The following is a 24,202-nucleotide window of genomic DNA, read 5'->3' as shown; positions in this document are numbered from 1 at the left end:
TAAAATTTGGGTGAGTTATCAAAAACTAGAACATCTTGATAGTGGGATTCTCCAATTATAAAGACAAAAACTTCAGCTTTAGAGCTGAAGTTTTCCAGTTACAACACAAAAACTTCAGCTCTAGAGCTGAAGTTTCCCAGTTACAACACAAAAACTTCAGCTCTAGAGCTGAACTTCAGGTCCGGCTACTAGAATGCTGAAGTTTTGCGTGATTGCATTTGCTACTTCAGCCCCGTGTGCTGAAGTTATGCGAAAAAACGGGTACGCTTGCAATTTTTTTTGCAAAGCAGGCACAAGTTAAAATGTGACACAAAAAACGGGTATAGATACAAATGTCCCGTAGATTTGAAGAACGTAATAAATGACACTTATTTTAAAAAAATAAGATATTTGAAAGTAAATAAAATCTGAAAAATACACTAATATTTCATACAGGAGGGAACAACGGTGGATTATAAAAAAGAGAATCAACTTGACTTTGTTGCCATTTTTACGAGTTTTTGGTTAATATTGTCCCTTATCTTTGAGAGTAGGTCTATTTTGGTCACTAAAATATAATCCTGAGCATATTTAGTCCATTAAGTATGCTAAAGTAGAGCACCTTTAGTCTCATTGACATAGTGTATTAAAAAACTAACGGTATTACCCAACTCTGATTCGTGAAACGAATCTTTTGCTCTGAAGCAAAACGTTTTCTCTCCTTTTATTGGATAACGTAAATCGTCACTTTAATTCCTCAGTTTTAGAAAATGTCTTCTAAAATTTTGACCTTGAAAATATCTCCTTCTGTGCCAGTTTTCAATGAGAAAATAACATTGTATAGTCGTTTTAAAAAAATATCCATATATATATACACACACACATACACACACATTTTTTGTATGTTAATATACAAAAATCATACAAATTTTAAATACTTTTTCCTCTATCAGATGTAAATAATTTTTGACATGGGTTAAAAGTGATAATACAACCCGGTTATTCGTTTGCTTCAATAATATGCTTAGAAATGATCCTAGCAGCTATGTTTTTTTTTCAAATTTTAACTTTTCTTTTGGGAAAAATCGACTAATATTTTTAAAAATGTATATATATATATATATATATATATATATATATATATATATATATATATATATATATATATATATATATATATATATTATTTTACAGCGGCTATACAGTGTCATTTTCTCATTGAAAACTGGCACAGAAGGAGATATTTTCAAGGTCAAAATTTTAGAAGACATTATCTAAAAATGAGGAATTAAAGTGATAATTTGCGTTATCCAGTAAAAGGAGAGGAAGTGTTTTGCTTCTGGGCAGAAGATTTGATTCATGAATCAGAGTTGGGTAACACCGTTAGTTTTTTAATATATTGTGCCAGTGGACTAAAGGTGCTCCACTTTTGCATACTTAAGGAATTAAATATGCTTAAAATTATATTTTGAGGGACCAAAATAGACCTACGCAAAGACAAGGAACAATATTGGTCAAAATAGAAACTCTATAAATAGCCTTAATTTCTACCGACTAGCCTTAACACTCTATAAATAGAAACTTCCTCGCATCTCCAACCATAACTCCTCATTCTTTAGTTTTTCATCTTCTTTCTTCTTCCCTTCAGCAGTTCTTCTCCAAGTCCAACATATAAAAAATAAAAACACCATGATTGAATCTGTAGCTAGCTGGTTCACTCCCGCAGTTCTCTTCTGCTTTCTGAACCTCATGATTGGAACTATTTTCATCACTTCAAGTCGCAAAACTGATACTAAGAAACAACACCAACAAAGTACAGAAAACTCAATACCCCAACTCACTCGAAGTCCATCTTTGTTACAACGAGTCAGGTCCTTTAACTTCTCTTTCCCTGACCCATTTTCCTCCGTCACTCATGACTTTTCCGTTAACTCACCACAACTCGACCGTAGTCCATCTTTATTACAACGGGTCCGCTCCATCAACTTGTCTTTCTCCCGGTTGGAAAAGCCCGGTCCAATTCCTTCTGTGGCCCAACACGCCGACCCATATGAAGAAGAAGTTCAAAAGGTTGATAATATTGAACCGCAGATTGAGAGTCACGTGACAAGGACTAAGTCTGCCACGTGCGTTGAAACGCCGGTTAAGATTCCGACGAGGACGATGATGAAGTCGGCAAGTGAGAAGATGGCGGTGGCGGAGAAGGAGGAAGAGGCGGACCAGGTGGATTGGCGGCGACCGGCGACGACGAGGGAAACAGCGTCGTTTGGAGAAGACGAAGCAGTTGATGAAAAAGCTGATGATTTTATTAACATGTTTAGGCAGCAGTTGAAGTTACAGAGGCTTGATTCTATTATTAGGTACAAGGAAATGTTGAACAGAGGAGTTGGGAAGTGAGAGAGGTGTACTTTTGGGACACAAATACCCTTGAATATTTTGGTCTCTTTAACTTTTTCTCTATATTTCTGCTCAAGATTCATTTGAGATGGTGGAAATTGTAGTAGAGAAAGTGTGAAGCTCGAAATATTGATATAGAACTACACGGATGTTTATGACAATTATTATTTTACATATATTATTCGTTAATCCTGGATTATTGTTCTTACGTATAATCTCTTTACCAATAATTGTTTTAATTCTTGGCGACTTAAAATGAATAAAATTGTTGAGACCCTTGAAGTTTATGCTTAATTTTCTTCCAAAGATTTTTATTGAAACCCATGTGGATTGTACAGATTTTGTTGTGTGGTGGAAAAGAGAGGTTGTTAATTATTGCTTTGTTTGGATTCGCGAGAAGGATTTCAGAAAAGGAAAAAACAGTTTCATTGAGGTCGATGTTTTATGAGAAACTTTTAGAAACCACTATGTTTTAGCGGTTATTAGCTAGTTGTAGCTATTATTTATTATATTATTTTTTATAGCTATGTTTTCAGGGTTTTTAGAGTGTATTCGATGTATTTAAGTTAGTGTATTCATGAATACAATAACATTTCTAGGTGTGAAATAGAGGATTACAGCTAGACAGATTTTTGTATTCGACTGTATTCGATTGTATTCATGGCGTAAAACAGGGATTATAGCTAGACAGATTTATTGTATTTGACTGTATTCACGATATGTATTTGTGAATACAGTAACGTAAATAGCACAATTCATTGTCTATTCATCTGTTTTTAAACGGAAAGTGAATCAATTAATATAATAGACTCTTAATATAACTCAACAAACTCAATTATAACACACAAAATTTGTATTTCCAGTTATAAAAAAGATTCTCAACCGAAAAACACCCCAAAAACATAACAATCTTCAGAAAAAATATGCTGAATATTTTTCCCAACCGATAAATACAACAAAAACGGAGCAATTTGAATACATATATACATCTGAATACATAAATTATATTAATAAAAATATATATGAATACATTCATGGGATACAACGAGACAGTGAATACAATGAAATACATGGAATACAGCGAGAGACCTTGAAATACAATGAAAAAAAAGACAATGAATACAATGAAATACATGAAAATACAGCGAGATACATTGAAATATGTTAACAAAAAATTCAAGTTGCTCAGCCCCAAACTCCGTCATCTTTGTTCAGGAACAATCCTAATGTCGTCTCAGCGAATGGAAATAACAATTCCCTCGGAATAGAAACCTCAATTTTCACTTTCTTCTTATCTACCACATCGTCCTCACCACCAACGATTTTCCTAAGCAACACATCCCTTTTCTCTCCTCTTTTTCCTTTCTTTCTTGTACCAATACAACAATGGCAGAGCTAGAAATCACTCAAAATCAAAGCCTGATGGCAAAACTAATAGATTACTTATCTTCTTTACTCCAAAGTATGGCTGAAGCTAACGATATTAATGGCAGATTTCAACCCCAAAAGATCTCAGTTTTTTCATGGCCTCACAAGGCCAAATATCTCAATTCAGAATTATTTAGAGAAGATTTTCAAGTATACAAATTGTAGCCCTTCTTGTTTTGTCGAAACTGTACAAACATTAATATAAAAAAATATCTTTGAGATGCTCTGTAAAAGTAAGATGAAGGTGGAAGATGAGAGAGAGAGAGGGAGAATAGATATGGGGTAGGGGATACGAGAAATTTGAGGGGATAAGAGAAATTTGAGTATAGAGAGAAAAATAATATAAACTTATTTTATGGCTTAAGGGTAGGAGGCGACCATAAATAGATATTTGGCTATAAAAAATCAAAAGGTAGCTATAAAATATAATTTTTTTAAAAGATATTTATTTAAAATAAATAAGATATCATCCTTTGCTACAGGAGGTAACTTATCCATGTTTTATTTCCTAATAGGACAACTCTTTGGTTTGCTCTTTGGTGAGGGCCGGTACGTGTTCTTCTCTAAACAAAATGAAAGTACTTGTAAAAGTAGAATCCTAATCTACACCGATATAGGAGCATCGAGAGTTCATCACTAAAATTGGTCCCTTAATTATTCAAAATTATTTAATAAAGCCATATTTTTTAGTTATAACAAAAAAATCATTTAATCATGTCTATAGCAATAAGAATATCATTCAACCATAATTTCAAATTTTTAGTGATCAAATACTTATTTTACCCTCTAAACTATCAATCTTTATCTTCTTCTTTTTTTAAATTTTTTTTATATTATAATATTATAATATTCTTTTCCTCTTTTTAATCTATAATGAACTTACCTATAAAAGAAATAAATTTTATTTATAAAGTGAAAATAATTTTTAAGCATACATAAGGTCAGAATAATAAAATAATTGAGCAAACTAAGAAATTTAATTAAAATAATTCGTTTGTATCAATAATTTTTATAAATAAATTTTATTTATAAAGTGAAAATAATTTTTAAGCATACATAAGGTCGGAATAATAAAATAATTGAGCAAGCACTCCAGGCAGGTACTTGTTGAAGAAACTGGGGAATCCAGTGATCCGGCATAGTTTTCGCGAAGGCAACAAAGTGGCACACTTGTTGTGTAAATGGGGTTCCAAGCATCACCTAAGCTCTACAACTACTATTTTACACTCACCTCCGGACGCAACAAAGAAGGCAATCCAAGATGACAAAAATAAAGTTTTAACTACTAGACTAGTATCAAGCTCTATATGTAATATACTAGCAGTACTTGGGAACTTTAGCATTATCCCTGCTATTACTAACAGCATTATCCCTGCTATTACTAACAGCGATGTAATGCCTCCCTAACCTTTTATGAATGAATCTATCCCTATTTCCAAAAAAAAAAAACAGCAAAAGCTCAAAATTTATTTACAAAAGTGAGAATTAATGAAACCAAAGCTTTTAAAATATATATTTCATGCATGCAAGAAAATAATTATTTAAAACATAGGTCTATTTTATAACATATATTATATATGCTTAATTTTTTTTATTCCAATATTATAAATGCTTGAAAATAATTTTTGTCTTTTACTTTATAAATAAGATTTATTTCTTCTATATGTAAGGTCATAATATAGATTAAAAAGAGAAAATAATATCATAACATTAAAAAAGTGATAAATAATAAAACTTGATGATTTAGCAGGTATAATAGGTATTTGGCTGCCGAAAAGTTTACGAAATCTCGTTGAGTGACCTTCTGAATGTTTATGCATAATTAAGTGACTTTTCTGTTACCAAAAAAACGTGACTGTATTATTTAATTTCGTATAGTTGAATGACTGATTAAGTACTGGACTAGGAGTATCAATTAGAACTATGCAATGTGGGGTCTTTAATGCTTAATATTTCCACGGAATGAGTTTCATATAAAACAATAAAATACAATTTATGCAGGTGATAAAACAAATGCAAGTTATGTACGTAGGTGCAAAAATAGTACTACAAATTATGAAATTATGTGTGACACATCTTTCTGAACAAATATTGTAATGAAGAATTAATCTAAATAGTCGCTCATCAAATCACTTAAATTAAATATAACTGGTGGATATATAATAATACATGTATAATTTATATAAATTTATATATAATTACTATATAATTTATGCATATCGATTAAAAAAAGTAAACAGTACGTCTGACCGACTATTTGGACAAAGATGTCATAGAAATTGAACTATGTACTACACCGATATAATTTAGGACATTGGAATGTAGTATTGGCCTCTAAGGCTGAGCACATTCACAATGGCACAATCATACAAAATTTAACAAGATTAGGAATGATTAACTCTGACATAGAGTGCAAGTACATTAATAAATAAGGTGATTAAATTAAGAAACAGTCGCCTAAGACTATTAACCATGTTCAGACTTCTAAATGTAACTGCTGGTATTCGGGATAATATGATGATTAAAACTTCTGAAAAGGATCATGAGTTAGAGAAAAAATTAAATGGAGAGAAGTTATCTCCAAAGACCTATAAATTTTTATTTATTTTAGAAACTGAAAATTTGACAAAGAAGGAGACGCAACATTGTGTACATAGATCGAGTTGGTTCGGATTTTTCAATTATCAAACCAAACCAATGATGTCGGAATTTTAAATTATAAACCAAACCAAACCAACAAAGTCGGATTTTTCGGATTTTTTCACGGTAAAATCTTCATAGCATAAAATATGTAACTTGTGCTCCAAATATGTCTTAAGTCCTAGTAGTAAACTATATAATGTATTTTTCAAGAAACTAACACAATAATATGAGATAAGTCATATCATTATAATAAAATAATCAATAATAAATATAAAATAATAAAATTACATAAAACAAATATTGCTAATTAATAAGCCAGAATGAAAATTAACATAATCTAAAAATACTATATAGATCATGCTAAAATAAGTATAGCTAATAAGTACTAGTATTAATTATATAACTAAGTACTAAAGAAAAAGACAAAATAAATTGTGCATTTTTATTATAAACTAATGTAAAACTAAAATAATTATCCAACACTATCGTTATTCCTAGTATTGAATTGAATTTATTTTGTTAGCATTAATATTGATTTGACTTTGCTTGAGTTACTACATTTACGGGCTTTAAAATTTATTTACCATTCAAGAATGTTGAGTCTAAACTTGAAATAATATGTTAAAAGATAAAGCTATGAAAAAGTTCAAGAAATACTTATAAGCTACATTACAATAAATATTTATATGTATAAAATATTTTTAAAAATTATGTAAAAGTGCTATCAGGTTGGTTTGGTTTCGGTTTGACTTTCTTTAGTTAAAACCAAACCAAACCAATTATGGCCGGATTTTATTTTCCAATACCAAACCAAACCACATCGATTTTTTTTTTTTCCGATTTGATTCGGATTATCAATTTGATGCGGTTTATCAGTTTTCTTTGTACACCCCTGCGCAACAGAAATAGATACTCCATATGCATTACCAATATAATGCCAAGATTTGTTTCGGTCTAATTAGAAATTTATTTGTTAGTATAAGGTTGAATATATATAAGATCTAAAACACCTCTAATTTCCTTTAGCAGACGAACTAATTTAGTATTAAAATTAAATAAGCTCCAATAAAGCAAAATGCATGTAGGATGACTCATATATATTTCCTCCGTTTCAATTTACACGAGCTAGTTTAATTCGACATGAAATTTAAGAGAAAAGAGGGAGATTTTTGAAACTTGTGGACTTAAAAGGTTAAGAGATAAAAAATTTGTGGAGCCATGACATTTGTGTGGTTATAAAAGCTTATCATGAAGGGTAAAACACGTAAAATAAAAAGTTTAAATTTAAATTATTTATAATTATAGAAATATATTATTCTTTTTGAAATAGGCTAACAAATAGAGTGTGTCGTCAAAATTGAAGCGGAAGACTAATTTGAAGTTGAGACGCCATTACTTATTAAATGATTGATCAATCTATGGTTATGGGAATTTTCGCCAATATCTATCGAGTAGTAAAGAACATGCGTGTGACGCTGTGCGCTCAGAGTCACATGTTGGCAGTAACATGGTTCGAAGAAGGAGCCAAAGAAATGACAAGATAGAGAAAAAAGAACATAACTAATAATAGTGTAGCTAGTATGGCCTGGATTAATAGTTGTACTACTTGAGCTCTAAATTTCTATTTCAGTTTCCTAATATGTTTATTGTAGGTAGTGATGTTTTTGAGCTGTGAATAAAATAGCTGCGTATCTGGAAAAGTTATTTACATGCATTTTCAAGTAATATTATCGGGCGTGCATATAACTTCTCAAGAAAGTTTATAGTTCTAACTGTTATGATAAAAATCAAAATATGGTGGATGTCTACTCTTCCTCCATAATTTTTCTCTCAAATGGTTAATGACATATTCAATGACATATTTTCTATGTTCATTGACATATTCCATGACATATTTTCTTCACTTTTCATGCATATATAAAGGTCTTGTAATAGATAGGAAAATACACACAATTGAAGAAGAAAATCTCTTCCTTCTCTCTATCTCTATTCTTGTTCATGTTTTACTAAGTTGCTTTTATTTCTTGTTCATGCTTTACTAAATTATTTTTATTTCATAACACGTTATCAGCACGAGTCTCTAACCAATTGCATATATATCTACAAAAATTTTCCTACATCCGGAAAGATTACAATTAGAAGCTATACATATCATCATATGGTTAAATGTAAAGAGAAACTACATATGGTAAGTAATGAAATGTAAGAAGGTATGATTATCTTATACTTGTCATTCCTCTTAAATCTCATATGCACACAACTTCGTACTACACCTATATTACATAAGCACATATTAATATTACATCTTTTATATCGCATGAATGGAATAAAATTTTCAAAGTTCTATATGTGAAAATCATAGTAGCAGTTAATTGTTGATATGATGCATGTCATGGTAACCAAGGATATTTAATATAAATTGTCTTATGCATATTTGTATGTTAACTATCTTCAATTTGTCCTGCCGCTTTTAACATTTTCTTTTACTTGGATGAATATTTTTTTTCCTTTTGGATTTTTACACTTGCATATAGTACAAAAAAAATGGTCATACTGATTAAAAGCATAAATCACCTTGAAGAAAACAAAAAATACTTCACATCTTTATTTAGGTTGATTAATTACTTCTTTGAAATTTGAAAAACAAACCGGCTATTGAGAAAGTATACTTCATAATTTATGGTCGTATCATTTGAAAGCAAACAATGATTAGTATGACTACTAGAAGAGGTATTTTTGAGTATCCATGACTTACTTGATGCTTGCTACTGACATACCATTTTTAAGTATTTTATATGAATGATGCACAAGCTACAACTGGTAAGTTGTTACCTATAATGTCGCTTTTCAGGTAATATAAATACTAAATTTATGTATTAGTATTATATGTGTGTTGTTACCTATATGATGTACTTTTGATAAATTTATTCACTAATTGCTTGGTTGAATTGAGTGAAGGAAAGTCATGGCGTTAAATCAAATCCAATAGGTAGGATATACCCCGAAAACAACAATATTTTTGAGAGAGACTCAATAAATATTATGACAATGATTTTATGATCCTTTTAAACTCTAATAGAATTTAGAAGAAATATTCTGACTACAAATGGTTGTATTTCATATAGATGCTACAAATAATTAATAAAGCTTTACGCTGATTTGAGATTTGTACACTTATTTAAGAAAGCAAATTTGATTTGCTAAGTTGCAAATTAGTTGTGTATAACTTTTTTTGGCATGTGATTGAAATTAAGGCTTGAGAATGAATCTCAATATTGTTTAGCCTATTATGCCATTAATTGAGGAATAGACATCGGGATCAAGTCCTGATGCTCCATAATGATAAGAGTTGGGTTTGAGTCCCAATTTATTATGATCTACCATGCCTTTATATTGGTAAGACATTGGGTTTGAGTCCCAATGTACCATATTGATGATATAATGATGACTAAAGAAAAATAATATATTTTTCATGAAAAGGCATGAAAATTGTCCCACTTGATTTGCTCCATTCTTGAAGTGAATGTGATAACAATGCATAATAAGTTTCAATGAAGACAAGTGGTTAAACAATGAACGTGAGCGTTCCAAATATCAAAATAATAATAATCATCACTATGATTATAAAAGGAGAACAATAAGGGTTCTCAAAATAGTCCTTCAAAATGTGAAAGCAATGCTTACCATCAAATTGGTATGAAAATAATAAAACACGTCGCTGATTATGATCCATTCCTTGAAGAGAATGTGACTTATGATAAGCATTGAGAATGCAAACCCATTCCTAAAGTTGAATGTGGCAATATGTGATAAAAGCAATGAATAAAGACATGCAATTCATGATTATATGAATACCACACAACTCACCTCTAAGAGAGGTTTGAGTAAAATAAAGAGAATAAATATTATTGTGTGGTTACATAAATATGTCATTGGTCGCGTACATGTGATATGCCAAATATTATTTTGTCATGCCTTATAAAAGTTATTAAAGGCAAAATTAAAGCAAGAAATGATTTTGCTTATGATGATTTTGACCATGATAATTTATTATGATATAATTTTCTCCGTGAATGAAATATTTACCATATGAATGGTATGATAAAAGATTTTGTAGTACAAAAGTTGTTAAGAACTCCGGAAAAACTAATTTGTTACTACCCCGATGAATAAACTTATTCATGACATTGATATTGTAAAGTCTCAAAAGAAACTTTTTGAGTTTCAAATATATAAGTCAAAGTGATTGGCATATTGAGACTATAAATGAAAGATTGAATATCTTCATATTTCTATAATCATACCGGGTAAATATGAAAGGTTACCCGATCTTCTTTCTATTTGTACTACACAAATATAAGCATGATGCTGGAATCATATGCCACAAGTAAACTAGAGATTTACTAAAATAAATATTAATTGGCATGACCGGTTGACCATATCGGTTCAATTATGATGCGAAAAATTAATTAAGAATTACATTGACACATATTGAAGAATAGAAGATTCTTCAAGAATTCTCTTGTGCTGCTTATTCTCATGATATACCAGTTAAAGGTTGGGATTGAATCCTTTGATTTCTGGAAGGAATAAAAGGTGATATATATATATGGGCCCAGTCACCTGCCATGTGGACTGTTTACTATAATATGATTTTAATAGATGCATCTATTTTATGGTCACATGTGCATTTGTTATCAACTTGCAGTTTGGTTTTTGCAAGATTGCTTGCTCAAATTATTAGAGTACAATTCCAGAATATAAATTATGATGATTTATCTTAATAATACTGGTTTAAATCCAAGTTGGTTTAGCAGAAATTGTATGCCTCCAATTATAGCTAAATCATTGGTTATGAGAACAAAACTCCCAAAAACGAAATTTGGTATGAGATTTATTATTTAATATACAGCAGCACTTGTACGCATCTAGCCAAGTTATAAAAAAAATTTCCCTATCACAATCGGTTCAGGGTCAGGAACCAAATAATTTCTATATAGAAATATGGATGTGTTATATGATTTAATTATGCCACCAAAATGCACAAAGATGAGTTCCCAAAGATGGTTGGGAAATGTGTTGGTGATTCCAACATTAGGGGGAGAAAATGGGCAGCTGAGAAAGTGATACATGAAATGAATTATTATGAATACATATAGATCCTCCTACAAGAAAATATAAACTTGAAGTTCAAGTGATAATTCATTTACAAATTATTGTCAGACGTATTTGCTGACCCAAAGCTAAATGTCATAGTTCAGCTGCTAATGCTCCAAATAGAATAAAGTCCATGAGGGACAGAGTCTATGGCACGCATGAAGTGTAACAGACCAATCGGTTCCAAAGATAAAACTCCTTGAAGAAGGAGAGGGGCAAATATTCAAAATGGTCATAATAAGGAGGCAAGTGCCCTAGAAGAGCACCACGACATAACACTTCATAAGACCTCATGGGAGAGGCTCAGGTACCTGAAAATAATGAAATAAAGAGATCTCAATAAGTTATGTCTTTATTGGGTAATAATGAAACCGACATAAAATGATTGTCGACGATATTGTTAATATAATGTAGCGCTCAATATGATTAATATTGACGAGGATCTTGAGATCAAATCTGTCATGAAATTTGGACGGATAAAAGATTGGCCAAATAAAAAATATGCAATGAAATTTACTTCACTTGAAAAATGTGAAGTTGGACGGATAGTCCAACATCTAAAAGTATAAAGTCAATTGAGGTATAAATGTGTTCTTGTGCGAAAGGTTCAAGTCGATAGACATAAAGACGACTTGTGGCACAAGAAAATTAGTAAATATCCTCACATTGATTATATGGAGACATGTTCTCTTATAGTGGATATAGTCACTTCAGGTTTTAATCTGGCAATATATGAAAAACTTGATATGTGTATAGTGGATATCATTGAAAGATTTAAATTGTCTTGGAGCATATTAAGGTTTCCAAGAAATTTATTAAATAAAGCTTCAAAAATACTTATACGGATTGAAAAAATCAGGGCGCATGTGGTATAATCGCCCGAGAGAGTACTTATTGAAAGAAGGGTATAAGAATAATTCAATTTGTCCTTGTGTCCTTATAAAAGGATATGGATTTGAATTTAATCGCCATGTATGTTGATGATTCAAATATCATTAGAACTCCCGGAGAGCTTCCTAAAGCAGTAGACTATTTAAAGAAAGAATCTGGAAATGAAAGATCTTGGAAAGACAAAATTTTGTCTTGGTCTACAAATTGAATATATGAAAGATAGAATTTTGTCCTTCAATCAACATACACTAAAAAGATTTTAAAGAGCTTCTATGTGGATAAAGCACATCCATTAAGTACCCGGATGGTTGTGAGATTACTCGATATAAATAAAGATTCACTCCGACCTCATGAAAATAATGAAGAGTTTCTTGGTCCTAAAGTACCATATTTTAATGCAATTGGTGCGCTAATATATCTTGCTAACACTACAAGGCATGACATAACTTTTTCAGTTAATGTCTTAACAAGATATAGCTCCGCTCAAGGAGAAATTGGAATAAAATCAAGCACATATTGCTTTATCTAATGGAGATTACCGATGTGAGCTTATTTTATGGCAATGATTGCAATACCGATCTTGTTGGTTATGTCGATGTGGAGTAATTATCTGACACACACAAGACTTGATCTCAAACATGTTATGTGTTTACATGTGTGGCACTGTCATATCTTGGCGATCGACTAAGCAATCAATCGTGGCTACTTCTTCTAATCATGCTGAGATAATTGCTATTCATGAAGCAAGTCGAGAATGTGTATGGTTGAGGTCTACTATACATCTTATTCGAGACAAATGTGGTTTGAAGTGTGATAAACTACCCACAGTTTTGTATGAAGAAAATACAACATGCATAACCCAATTAAATGGAGGATTCATAAAGGAGTTAGGACAAAGCACATTTCACCTAAATTATTGTTCACACATGATCTTCAAAAGAATGGTGATATTAATGTGCAACGGATCTGTTCAAGTGATAATATGGCTGATTTGTTCACCAAATATCTACCGGCATCAACCTTCAAGAAACTAGTGTACAAGATTAGGATACGAAGGCTCAACGATGTGAACTGATGATCTCATCAGGGGGAGTTAATATGTGTTGTACTCTTTTTCCCTTACAAGGTTTTGTCCCATTGGGTTTTCCTTGCAAAGTTTTTAACGAGGCAACCAAAAGACGTATTTCTAAATATGTGTACTCTTTTTCCTTCATTAGGATTTTTTTTCCCATAGGGTTTTTTCCTAATAAGGTTTTAACGAGGCACATTATTTATGGACATCCAAGGGGGAGTGTTATGATAAAAATCAAAATATGGTGGATGTCTACTCTTCCTCCATGATTTTTCTCTCAAATGGTTAATGACATATTCAATGACATATTTTCTATGTTCATTGACATATTCCATGACATATTTTCTTCACTTTTCATGCCTATATAAAGGTCTTGTAATAGATAGGAAAATACACACAATTGAAGAAGAAAATCTCTTCCTTCTCTCTATCTCTATTCTTGTTCATGTTTTACCAAGTTGCTTTTATTTCTTGTTCATGCTTTACTAAATTGTTTTTATTTCATAACACTAACATGTTTTTCATAACCATTTTCTTTAAATGACACCCACTTTCTAAAATGTGATAGCATAAAGTTTATAAAAGCATTGCACATGAGCCCATAGAATTATATTTACAATAAAAAAAAAAGGAAAAGAAAGCCCTTGCACTACAATGGGGTTGGTGACTTCAGAAATTAAATGTCTTTCATGTGGTCACTATATTAGTCCTCTTTTTTCTTTGAGTGATGACTGTATTGACATAGAAATGTAAGTCGAGTGTCAGCATACCCAAAAAGTTCCAAGTGTGATGACCCGCCATGTCATCATGCCACATAGGCGCCATTTGACATATATTAATGCCATGTGGAAGCTTACATAAGAATAAGGCTAGCATTTGTGAGAAGATTCTAGAGAAGTATGGACATTTCCTTAGGAAAAACCTAGATCCTTATGGATTTGCTAGGAAAGTCCTTGGAATCTTCTAGGCTTGTAGAGAATTCTAGAAAAAGCCCTTATCTTGTAAATATCAAGGACTTGTGTAATAATTAATATTTACACACTAGCCCCTAGGAGACTAGTATATAAAGGGGGTCATTCATTTGTAATTCATCAAGCAAACAATTCGAGTTCTCTCTAATACAAAGCTTCCTTGAACAATTCTCTTGTGTTCTTTCTACCATTCTCTTAGCGGTCCTAAAGGTAGTAAGGCTGACTTGGCATAGCAAGAACGTGAGTAATTTGTGCAAGATCGTGAGCGAGTTGTCAAGTGCCGCACGTGTACTTAGTTAACAACTAAGGACGTGACAACGTGGTATCAGAGCGAAGGTTTCAACTAAGGGAATGGAGAACGACAGAGAAATTAACGTTGCTAACACCCAAGCCAACGTCATCCAGGATGCTGCTGGCAAGAGCGGCCGTAGAAAAAAGAGGGATGCCACCAACAAGAGCCAGGAGGTGCCACCTGAGGTTGTCTTAAACGAAGGGCTTACATCCCAAGAACCATCTGCCACTGAGGCGAGCGAGGATGAAGTGGAGGTCCTTCCAGAGGACGTCTCGCTCGGTAAAGAGTGGGTGATGAAGATGAACGTGGGGATGGATGCCGTGGAGGTATTTGGCCAACGCTTGGGGAAGGTGGAAGGCACCCTTAATGTTCTTGAGGGGCACACTCTTGAAGAGATTGAGAGTATCCGAAATGACTTGGAGGGACGTACACAGACTGAGATGGAACTAAGACAAACCATCACTGCCTTAGAGTGCAGACTCATAGAGGCTTTGAGTACTATCGATGCTATGAAGGCAAAGATAGAGTCACTCGAGGAGCATGTCAATGCTGGAATGACCGAGGTAGCCAGCAATGTTGTGGTGACGAGGGAGGCCAAAATCGAGGCTCCTAAACCCCCGGTGTTCAAAGGTGTTCGTGATGCACAAGAAGTGGAAAACTTCCTTTGGCACTTGGAGAACTACTTCAAGCACGGCAAAGTGAGGGACGACGAGGCCAAGATCAATACTACGGTATTGTACCTCTCAGATACTGCCATGCTATGGTGGAGAAGGAAGATGGACAACATGGATAAAGGTCTAGGTACTATTAGCACATGGGATCAGTTCAAAGCAGAGTTCAAGCGACAGTTCTTTCCAAACAATGTCTTGTACGAGGCAAGGCGCAAGCTTAGGGAATTGAAGCAAACAGGGAGCATACGTAACCATGTCAAGGAGTTCACTACCCTTATGCTTCAAATCCCCAACCTGACCAATGATGACTTGTTGTTCCACTTCATGGACGGGTTGCAAAATTGGGCTAAGCAGGAGTTGCAATGCCGACAAGTCACTGATATAGACCAAGCCATAGTGGAGGCTGAATCATTGATGGACTTCAGGCATGACAAGCATGACAAAGGTAATGGAAAGGAGTCAAAGGTTAACAATGTCAAAGGTGGGGGATACCGTGGCAAAGGCAAGGAGATACAACAACAATACTCCAAGACTCAAGATTTCAAAAAGTCGAGTGGCCTCCAGGGCTACGCCGAGAAGAAGGCACAGGTCCAGAAGAAGGGATGCTATATATGTGGAGGGCCACATGGCTTAAGGAATTGTCCTGACCTCAAGAGCCTCAGTGCCATGGTACGTGAGCGGAAGGAGCAGCCACAAGGAGAGAGTCCGGGAACCGCACAGTTGGGTATGATCGGATTATGTGGTGCTGTCACGAAGCAAGCTATCCAACCTACCAAGAATGGCAATCAGTACGTGGATCTCACCATCAACAACAAGCCCGCTCGTGCAATGGTGGACATAGGAGCAACTCATAATTTCGTGACTGAGGCTGCCGCAAAGAGACTGAAATTGAAGCTTGCTCCAACCAACTCTCGCGTCAAGACCGTGAATGCCGAGATACAGAATGCTCATGGGGTAGCTAATGGAGTTGGTGTCAAATTGGGAACTTAGAAAGGTATGACAAACTTTACCGTAACCGCTATGGATATATTTGACATCATACTGAGGCAAGAGTTCTTTAGACATTGTCATACTTTAATCAACCCCTACCTCCAACGTCTTTTGGTTATGGAGCGAGAAGGAGCTTGCATGGTACCTACAATGACTATGCCACACGGACAGATCCAAGCACAACTCTCAGCTATGCAGGTTGTCAAGGGGATCAAGAAGGGGGAGCCCACATTCGTGGCAACCATTGCAAGTCTAGAGGAAGACAAGAATTTTCAAGAGACAGTGTCGCCTTGCATAGAGAAGTTGCTTGAGGAGAACAAGGATGTCATGCCCGAGAAGTTTCCTAAGCACTTGCCGCCTAGGCTAGAGGTGGATCACAAGATTGAGTTGGAGCCAGGGGCTAAACCACCCGCATTTTCCCCATATCGTATGGCACCGCCCGAGCTGGAGGAGCTCAAGAAACAATTGAAAGAGTTGTTGGATGCTGGTCACATTCGCCCATCAAAGGCACCTTTCGACGCACCAGTATTGTTCCAGAAGAAGAAGGATGGATCGTTGCGTTTGTGCATAGACTACCGAGCACTTAATAAGGTCACCGCGAAGAATAAGTACCCAATCCCGCTCATTGCTGACTTGTTCGATAGACTTGGCAAGCCAAGTACTTTACCAAGGTGGATCTTCGAAAGGGCTACTACCAGGTTCACATTGCCGAAGGGGATGAGCCAAAGACAGCATGTGTGACGAGATATGGAGCCTTTGAGTGGTTGGTGATGCCCTTCGGCTTAACCAATGCACCGGCTACATTTTGCACCCTTATGAACAAGATCTTCCATCCCTACCTTGATCAATTCATGGTAGTCTACCTAGACGACATAGTCATCTACAACAACACCTTGGGGGAGCACATGGAGCACTTAAGGAAGGTTTTCCAAGTCTTGCGAGAGAACGAGCTATACATCAAGAGGGAGAAATGTGAGTTCGCGCAATCAAAGGTGCACTTCTTGGGCCATGTCATTAGCAATGGTGAGCTACGCATGGACGATGCTAAGGTACGTGCTATCCAGGAGTGGGAGGCACCCATAAAGGTAACTGAGTTGAGATCCTTCCTTGGCCTTGTTAACTACTATCGCCGGTTCATCAGTGGATACTCAGCAAAGGCCGCACCATTGACTGAGTTGCTAAAAAAGAACAAGCCATGGGTTTGGACGGAGCATTGTCAAAAGGCATTTGAAGGCCTTAAGACAGTTGTAACAGAGGAGCCAGTCTTGGCGTTACCTGACTTTGCCAAGACTTTTGAGGTGCACACAGATGCCTCAGACTTTGCCATTGGAGGTGTCCTGATGCAGGATAAGCATCCCATAGCATTTGAGAGCCGCAAGTTAAATGAGACGGAGCGGCGTTACACGGTACAAGAGAAGGAAATGACTGCCATTGTGCATTGCCTTCGTACATGGAGACATTATCTGCCCGGGTCGAGGTTCGTGGTCAAGACTGATAATGTGGCTACTAGCTACTTTCAAACACAGAAGAAGCTCACACCAAAGCAGGCTAGGTGGCAAGATTTCTTAGCCGAGTTTGATTATGCGCTGGAGTATAAGCCGGGAAAAGGTAATGCTGTAGCCGATGCCTTAAGCCGAAAAGCCGAGCTTGCTGCAATCACTTCAGCGAGATGGGACATTCGGGAGGCTATAAAAGAAGGCATGCAGCATGATCCAGCAGCCAGACAACTTATCGAGTTAGCTAACAAAGTCAAGACGAGACGGTTTTGGATAGAAGACGGCCTACTACTTACCACAGGTCGGCGGGTCTACTTTCCTAAGTTTGGAGACATTAGACGACGGATCATAAGGGAGAGTCATGACACAATGTGGGCTGGTCATCCAAGTCAACGTCGCACTAGGGCCTTGGTTGAGTCAGTCTACTATTGGCCACGTATGCAAAATGACATAGAGTGCTATGTGCAGACTTGTCTTGTCTGTCAATAGGACAAGATTGAACAACAACAACCCGGAGGACTTTTGGAGCCACTACCAGTTGCAGAGCGTCCATGGGAGAGCGTGACTATGGACTTTATCACTTGCCTACCGAAGTCTGATAGTTATGGTACTATTATGGTGGTCGTGGATAGATTTTCCAAATATGCCACCTTCATGCCCGCCTCACCGGGTTGCACAGCTAAGGAAGCCGCCAAGCTATTCTTTAAGAACGTGGTAAAGTATTGGGGCTTACCAAGGCATATCATCAGTGATCGAGACCCCCGCTTCACTGGGAACTTTTGGAGAGAGTTGTTCGACATACTTGGCACGGAACTGCACTTTTGTACTAGCTTCCACCCACAGACGGATGGACAAACGGAACGAGTCAATGCCTTACTAGAATGCTACTTGAGGCATTATGTAAGCGCACATCAGAAAGATTGGGCAAAGCTCCTAGACATCGCCCAATTCTCTTATAACTTGCAGCGGAGTGAGTCCACTGGGCGGACACCATTTGAGCTAGCAACAGGCCAACAACCACAAACTCCACATTCATTACCAGCCGCATTCGAGGGAAAGAGTTTGGGAGCTTATCATATGGCTAAAGGATGGGAGGAGGAGCTCGACATTGCTAAGTCCTACTTGGATAAGGCAGCTAAGAAGATGAAGAAGTTTGCGGACCGTAAGCGGCGTCCCACATACTATGGAGTTGGGGACATGGTCATGGTGAAGTTTAACCCAAGACAGTTCAAGGCACTACGGGGCATGCATCAGAATTTGATTCGCAAGTATGAGGGGCCATTTAAGATCGTCGCCAAGGTAGGCAAGATCTCATACAAGCTTGACATGCCATCGTATCTTAAGATCTACCCTGTCTTCCATGCCAGCATGCTTAAACCATATCATGAAGATAAGGATGATCCGAGTAGGGGCCAATCAAGTCGGACGCCAATGACTATCACCGCCTCGCATGATCGGGAGATTGAGGCTATCATAGATTACCAGGCCAAGCGAAAACAAGGGCAAAAAGCCACTGCTATGTTCCTCGTCCATTGGAAAGGGCAATCACCGGAGGAGGCCACGTGGGAACGATATGAAGACTTGTGGCAATTCAAAGATAAGATCCGAGAGTTTATGCAGCAGCATTGCGCCGCGGTCGTCGCAATATTGGGTGGGGGAGAGTGTGATGACCCGCCATGTCATCATGCCACATAGGCGCCATTTGGCATATATTAATGTCATGTGGAAGCTTACATAAGAATAAGGCTAGCATTTGTGAGAAGATTATAGAGAAGTATGGATATTTCCTTAGGAAAAACCTAGATCCTTATGGATTTGCTAGGAAAGTCCTTGGAATTTTCTAGGCTTGTAGAGAATTCTAGAAAAAGCCCTTATCTTGTAAATATCAAGGACATGTGTAATAATTAATATTTACACACTAGCCCCTAGGAGACTAGTATATAAAGGGGGTCATTCATTTGTAATTCATCAAGCAAACAATTCAAGTTCTCTCTAATACAAAGCTTCATTGAACAATTCTCTTGTGTTCTTTCCACCATTCTCTTAGCGGTCCTAAATGTAGTAAGGCTGACTTGGCATAGCAAGAACGTGAGTAATTTGTGCAAGATCGTGAGCGAGTTGTCAAGTGCCGCACGTGTACTTAGTTAACAACTAAGGACGTGACGCCTGAATTAATAGTTGTACTACTTGAGCTCTAAATTTCTATTTCAGTTTCCTAATATGTTTATTGTAGGTAGTGACGTTTTTGAGCTGTGAATAAAATAGCTGCGTATCTGGAAAAGTTATTTACATGCATTTTCAAGTAATATTATCGGGCGTGCATATAACTTCTCAAGAAAGTTCATAGTTCTAACATGTTTTTCATAACCATTTTCTTTAAATGACACCCACTTTCTAAAATGTGATAGCATAAAGTTTATAAAAGCATTGCACATGAGCCCATAGAATTATATTTACAATAAAAAAAAGGAAAAGAAAGCCCTTGCACTACAATGGGGTTGGTGACTTCAGAAATTAAATGTCTTTCATGTGGTCACTATATTAGTCCTCTTTTTTCTTTGAGTGATGACTGTATTGACATAGAAATGTAAGTCGAGTGTCAGCATACCCAAAAAGTTCCAAGGGTGCATAATGCCATTGGATACGTTAAAGATGCCAACACAGATTCATCGTTAATTGGTAACAAAGGTCCGTACCAAGTTGCCCTTCTGTTATTATAATTATTTTCTTCCTTTCTTTTCGTATCTGGTTTGTTAATATTGCCTTATTGGACCTCACTGAACTGGAGTCTTAAATATTGCTAGGGCTGAATGGTGTAAATGTCATCTATGCTTGTCCTACTTTTATTATGCCGGTTTCCAAATTTAACAATTTGTTAATTGAACACTTATATTTTATGTATAATAAACGCTTATGACACGACACTATTAATGCGTGTAATACAATCTCCTACACATAGAATGCCATGTCAAGAAATTAAACCACATAGGCTACAGATCATTTATTATGGCCACACCGGAAAATAATTAAAATGGGAAATGATTATTAACCCCCACCCAAATTTTCCCCTCATTTTACACTTATTCGCTTAGGTTTGGTCCCTGATGAAGGCGGCGACTTGGGTCGGCGGCGGAGGTTATCGGCGACAGTTCCGTAGCCATGATAGGGTATTGTAGTGAGCCGTTACAGAATAGGGTATTGTAGGGGGGGGGGGGCGCAGTAGGGAGAAGAAGAAGAAGCTTACACGGGGAACGAAAAGGGGGGGTGGGGGTGGGGGTGGGGGTTTACTACAAAAACCATTTTGATGAATTTTTTAGTTGTCACAATCAAAATCAAATAGAACACTCATCTAAATTAAACGGATCTCAAAACGTTGAGATGGAGAAGGGGTTGATACAAAATTCAATTAAAATTTTAGGAAGTGTGACCCTCCTCTGCATCGGCTGCTTCAAAGGTTTGGCCAGCCACGAGTTCCGGCACCTCATCATCTGCAGCAACACCTTCAGGCGCCCCGGTAGCTGGGGCAGCAATAGGTGCTTGCTTGTGGAACTGCTCTGCTAGCTTCTACAAATTCTCCAAATTATCAGGGCCCAACTAGTGAATATTGAGAAAGAATATCCTGCAACTTCTTGGTCGGAGGGGAAAATATGCTTGGGTATTAAATCAAAATAAGGAGAAAGAGAAAGGTGGGCATGGGGAAGAACAGATCCACCCGTTGCTTCAGTTATTTGGATCGACCCGTTTCCTTTTTTTTTTTTTTTTTTACTTATTTGACTGATTTTTTCTTCTTATTTTAATTAATTTTGGTTCAAAATGCTCAAACTCACGCTCATTATCCGCGTGAATTACATTCACTTTATCCAGCTCAACCATTATTTTGCCACATGTGCTTGATCAATAGTCAGAGGGGTTTAAATAATAAGTTTTGATCAAGTTAAATTGTCTAGATGAAAACAAGTAAAGTTTAGGGACCGATATGATAAAGTGAGTATAGGTGTCATTTAGGTCATTTGGTGGTTATCTCTTATACGCACCTCATTTAATCTGTCAAAAACTTTATACGAGAGTTTGGATTTTTACACTTGCTTAGTAACACTGTCAAAGGCTGTTGAGAAGAATCAAGTATGACATAAAAGTATTGTTGAAGAATCCATCACACGTAATCCACATCTTTTGCCTGTGTAACAATTTATTCTATTACATGGATTAAGATAATAAAATGACATAAATGCCATCACACATTAAAAAGGGAAAATTCTTAAAAGCATTTAACAAAAAATAAATTTTTGCATTATTATTCCTGCATATCTTTTCTCGAGCCAAATGACCCATAAGGGGTCGTTTGGTAGGATGCATAAGAATAATGCTGAATATAATGTATTGGTAATGCTGGTATTAGTTATGCTTGCATTAGTTATGCTGATATTAGTTATGCTGACATATTTCTTATCTATTGTTTGGTTTGATGTATTAAAGCATTGCACAATTTCTAAAAGAATTGCTTGTTTACAAAAATATCCTTAAAACTAGTCCATTACTCAAACTTTTTAAAAGAAACATATGTTGAGAAATATTTTTATATGAAAAAATTTTAAAAAATTATTTGATTTGTCTACCTATATTGTAAAATAGAACTAAATATTTATTATAAAAAAGGAAATATGCTAAGTATTTATTTATTTACTAGAGATATAATTTTATTTCTCACTATTTGAATTATTTTAAACTTGCATTAATATAATAACTAGCATATTTTAATCAAGCATAAATTTTGAAGGACAATTTTGTCTTTAACTAAGCTAATACATGCATTAAAACCCATTGCATTGCTAATACCATGGTTTTCTATGCATTAGTTATGTATAGGATAATACCAAATAGGATGTATAACTAATGCATAGGTTCAAAATATCTACCAAACAAGATATTATTAATACACAAAGCTAATGCAAGCATTATTTTATCTAATGCATCCTACCAAATGATCCCTAAGTTTCATCTTTGAATATCATTAAAGGAGTCTTAAACAGAATATCTATGCATTTGAAACTATTTACCCGACCATACCATGCAGCCCCATTTATTTTTAGTACCCATTACGCCAGATCAAACCAATTATTTTTTCGTCCTTTTTTGTTTTTTTCCCCTCCTTTTCATACTCCATTCATTTTTTTTCAAATTATATATTTATTTTTCTCTCTCCATATTTTGATTCCATTTGTCTTTTTTCTCCTTTTGTTAACCTAAGCGATATAGGTTTTGATGATTTGACAAAGGAACACATGCATGAACAAGATCTATGGATATTGTACGCAGGTTAAAATCAGAAACAAGCAAGAGGCATGCATGTAAGTATAAGTGGTTATTTCTGATAATTCCTAAACGAAAAAATTGTATATTTGATAAGGAGCATGACTCCTTACTTGAAGAGAACTCTATCCAAGATAAGGAAAGAGTTATAAATTGAAGTTAACTAGAACTCTTCCACCAAAGAAGAGTAAAACATCATACTTCTAGTTACTCCTTATTCTACTAACTCTATAAATATCAGTGTTATTCTCTTTTACAGGTAATCGCATACACACTAAAGTAAAGCAAAAATTGAGAGCAAAATAACAAGGCATTTATAGTGAGAAATTCCTGTGAGATTCAAGGGTGCTAACCTGAAACCACATGAACCAGATTGAAGAACTAGTTCCATGTGTCTTTCTTTAGTTCTTGTTCAAGTATAGTAGGAGCTTTTGAGTTGTACCTTTCAGCTTTCTTTAGAAGCAAATTGTACTAAGTACTTGAGTTGTCTAATTCAAGTTAGAGTTAACTTGAAGTAGTCGCAACAGCCCGTGACGTGTTGCTACAAGGGTTAGAGTTTAATCTTTAAGTTTGCAAGAGTTTGTAAACTTTGTTTTGGCTTTGAGTTTAGTGAAGTGTTTGGAGAAAATCCTATGTAGGTCGAGGTTTTTTCACCTTTTGAGCCAGGTATTTTCCACGTGAAAAATACTTGTGTTCTTTACTTTCTACATTATTTAATCTACAATTGTAGTTTAAGGAACTCATCAAAGAACCAGGTCCTTTGATAATCCAATGCACGCGAAAATCGGACACCATACAAATCACTCTCCCCTCTTGTGTGATATTGAAGTATAAAATATTAATTGGTATCAGAGCATATTATCCTCGAAGAGGCTAACACCTTAGGAAGAAGATCAATATGAGAG

The 24,202-nt window shown here is 35.3% G+C and overlaps 1 protein-coding gene and 1 long non-coding RNA gene across 3 annotated transcripts; both read left to right on the top strand.

Annotated features, from left to right (window-relative positions):
• The first annotated feature begins 1,538 nt into the window (after window positions 1–1,538).
• LOC107828153 (uncharacterized) lies at window positions 1,539–2,570 on the top strand. The gene has a single exon (XM_016655416.2). The coding sequence runs from the start codon at window positions 1,669–1,671 to the stop codon at window positions 2,374–2,376; it is 708 nt and encodes a 235-aa protein (XP_016510902.1). The 5' UTR covers window positions 1,539–1,668; the 3' UTR covers window positions 2,377–2,570.
• Window positions 2,571–19,972: 17,402 nt separating this feature from the next.
• LOC107795376 (uncharacterized) lies at window positions 19,973–24,081 on the top strand. 2 transcript variants are annotated; one of them, XR_012696963.1, is made up of 3 exons: window positions 19,973–20,675; window positions 23,236–23,335; window positions 23,557–24,081. It is a non-coding gene; the product is annotated as an uncharacterized LOC107795376 (long non-coding RNA). The 2 variants fall into 2 exon arrangements; XR_001650090.2 differs by having other exon boundaries at window positions 23,539–24,081.
• Window positions 24,082–24,202: the final 121 nt, after the last annotated feature.

The sequence above is a fragment of the Nicotiana tabacum genome, chromosome 11 (assembly GCF_000715075.1).
Source record: "Nicotiana tabacum cultivar K326 chromosome 11, ASM71507v2, whole genome shotgun sequence".
Lineage (NCBI taxonomy): Eukaryota > Viridiplantae > Streptophyta > Magnoliopsida > Solanales > Solanaceae > Nicotiana > Nicotiana tabacum.
The sequence above is the reverse complement of the archived record's forward strand: the minus strand, read 5'-3'. Positions and strand labels throughout refer to the sequence as shown.

Excerpts from the sequence above, each read along its gene's own strand:
- LOC107828153 (XM_016655416.2), top strand. The coding sequence starts at position 1,669 with ATGATTGAATCTGTAGCTAGCTGGTTCACTCCCGCAGTTCTCTTCTGC.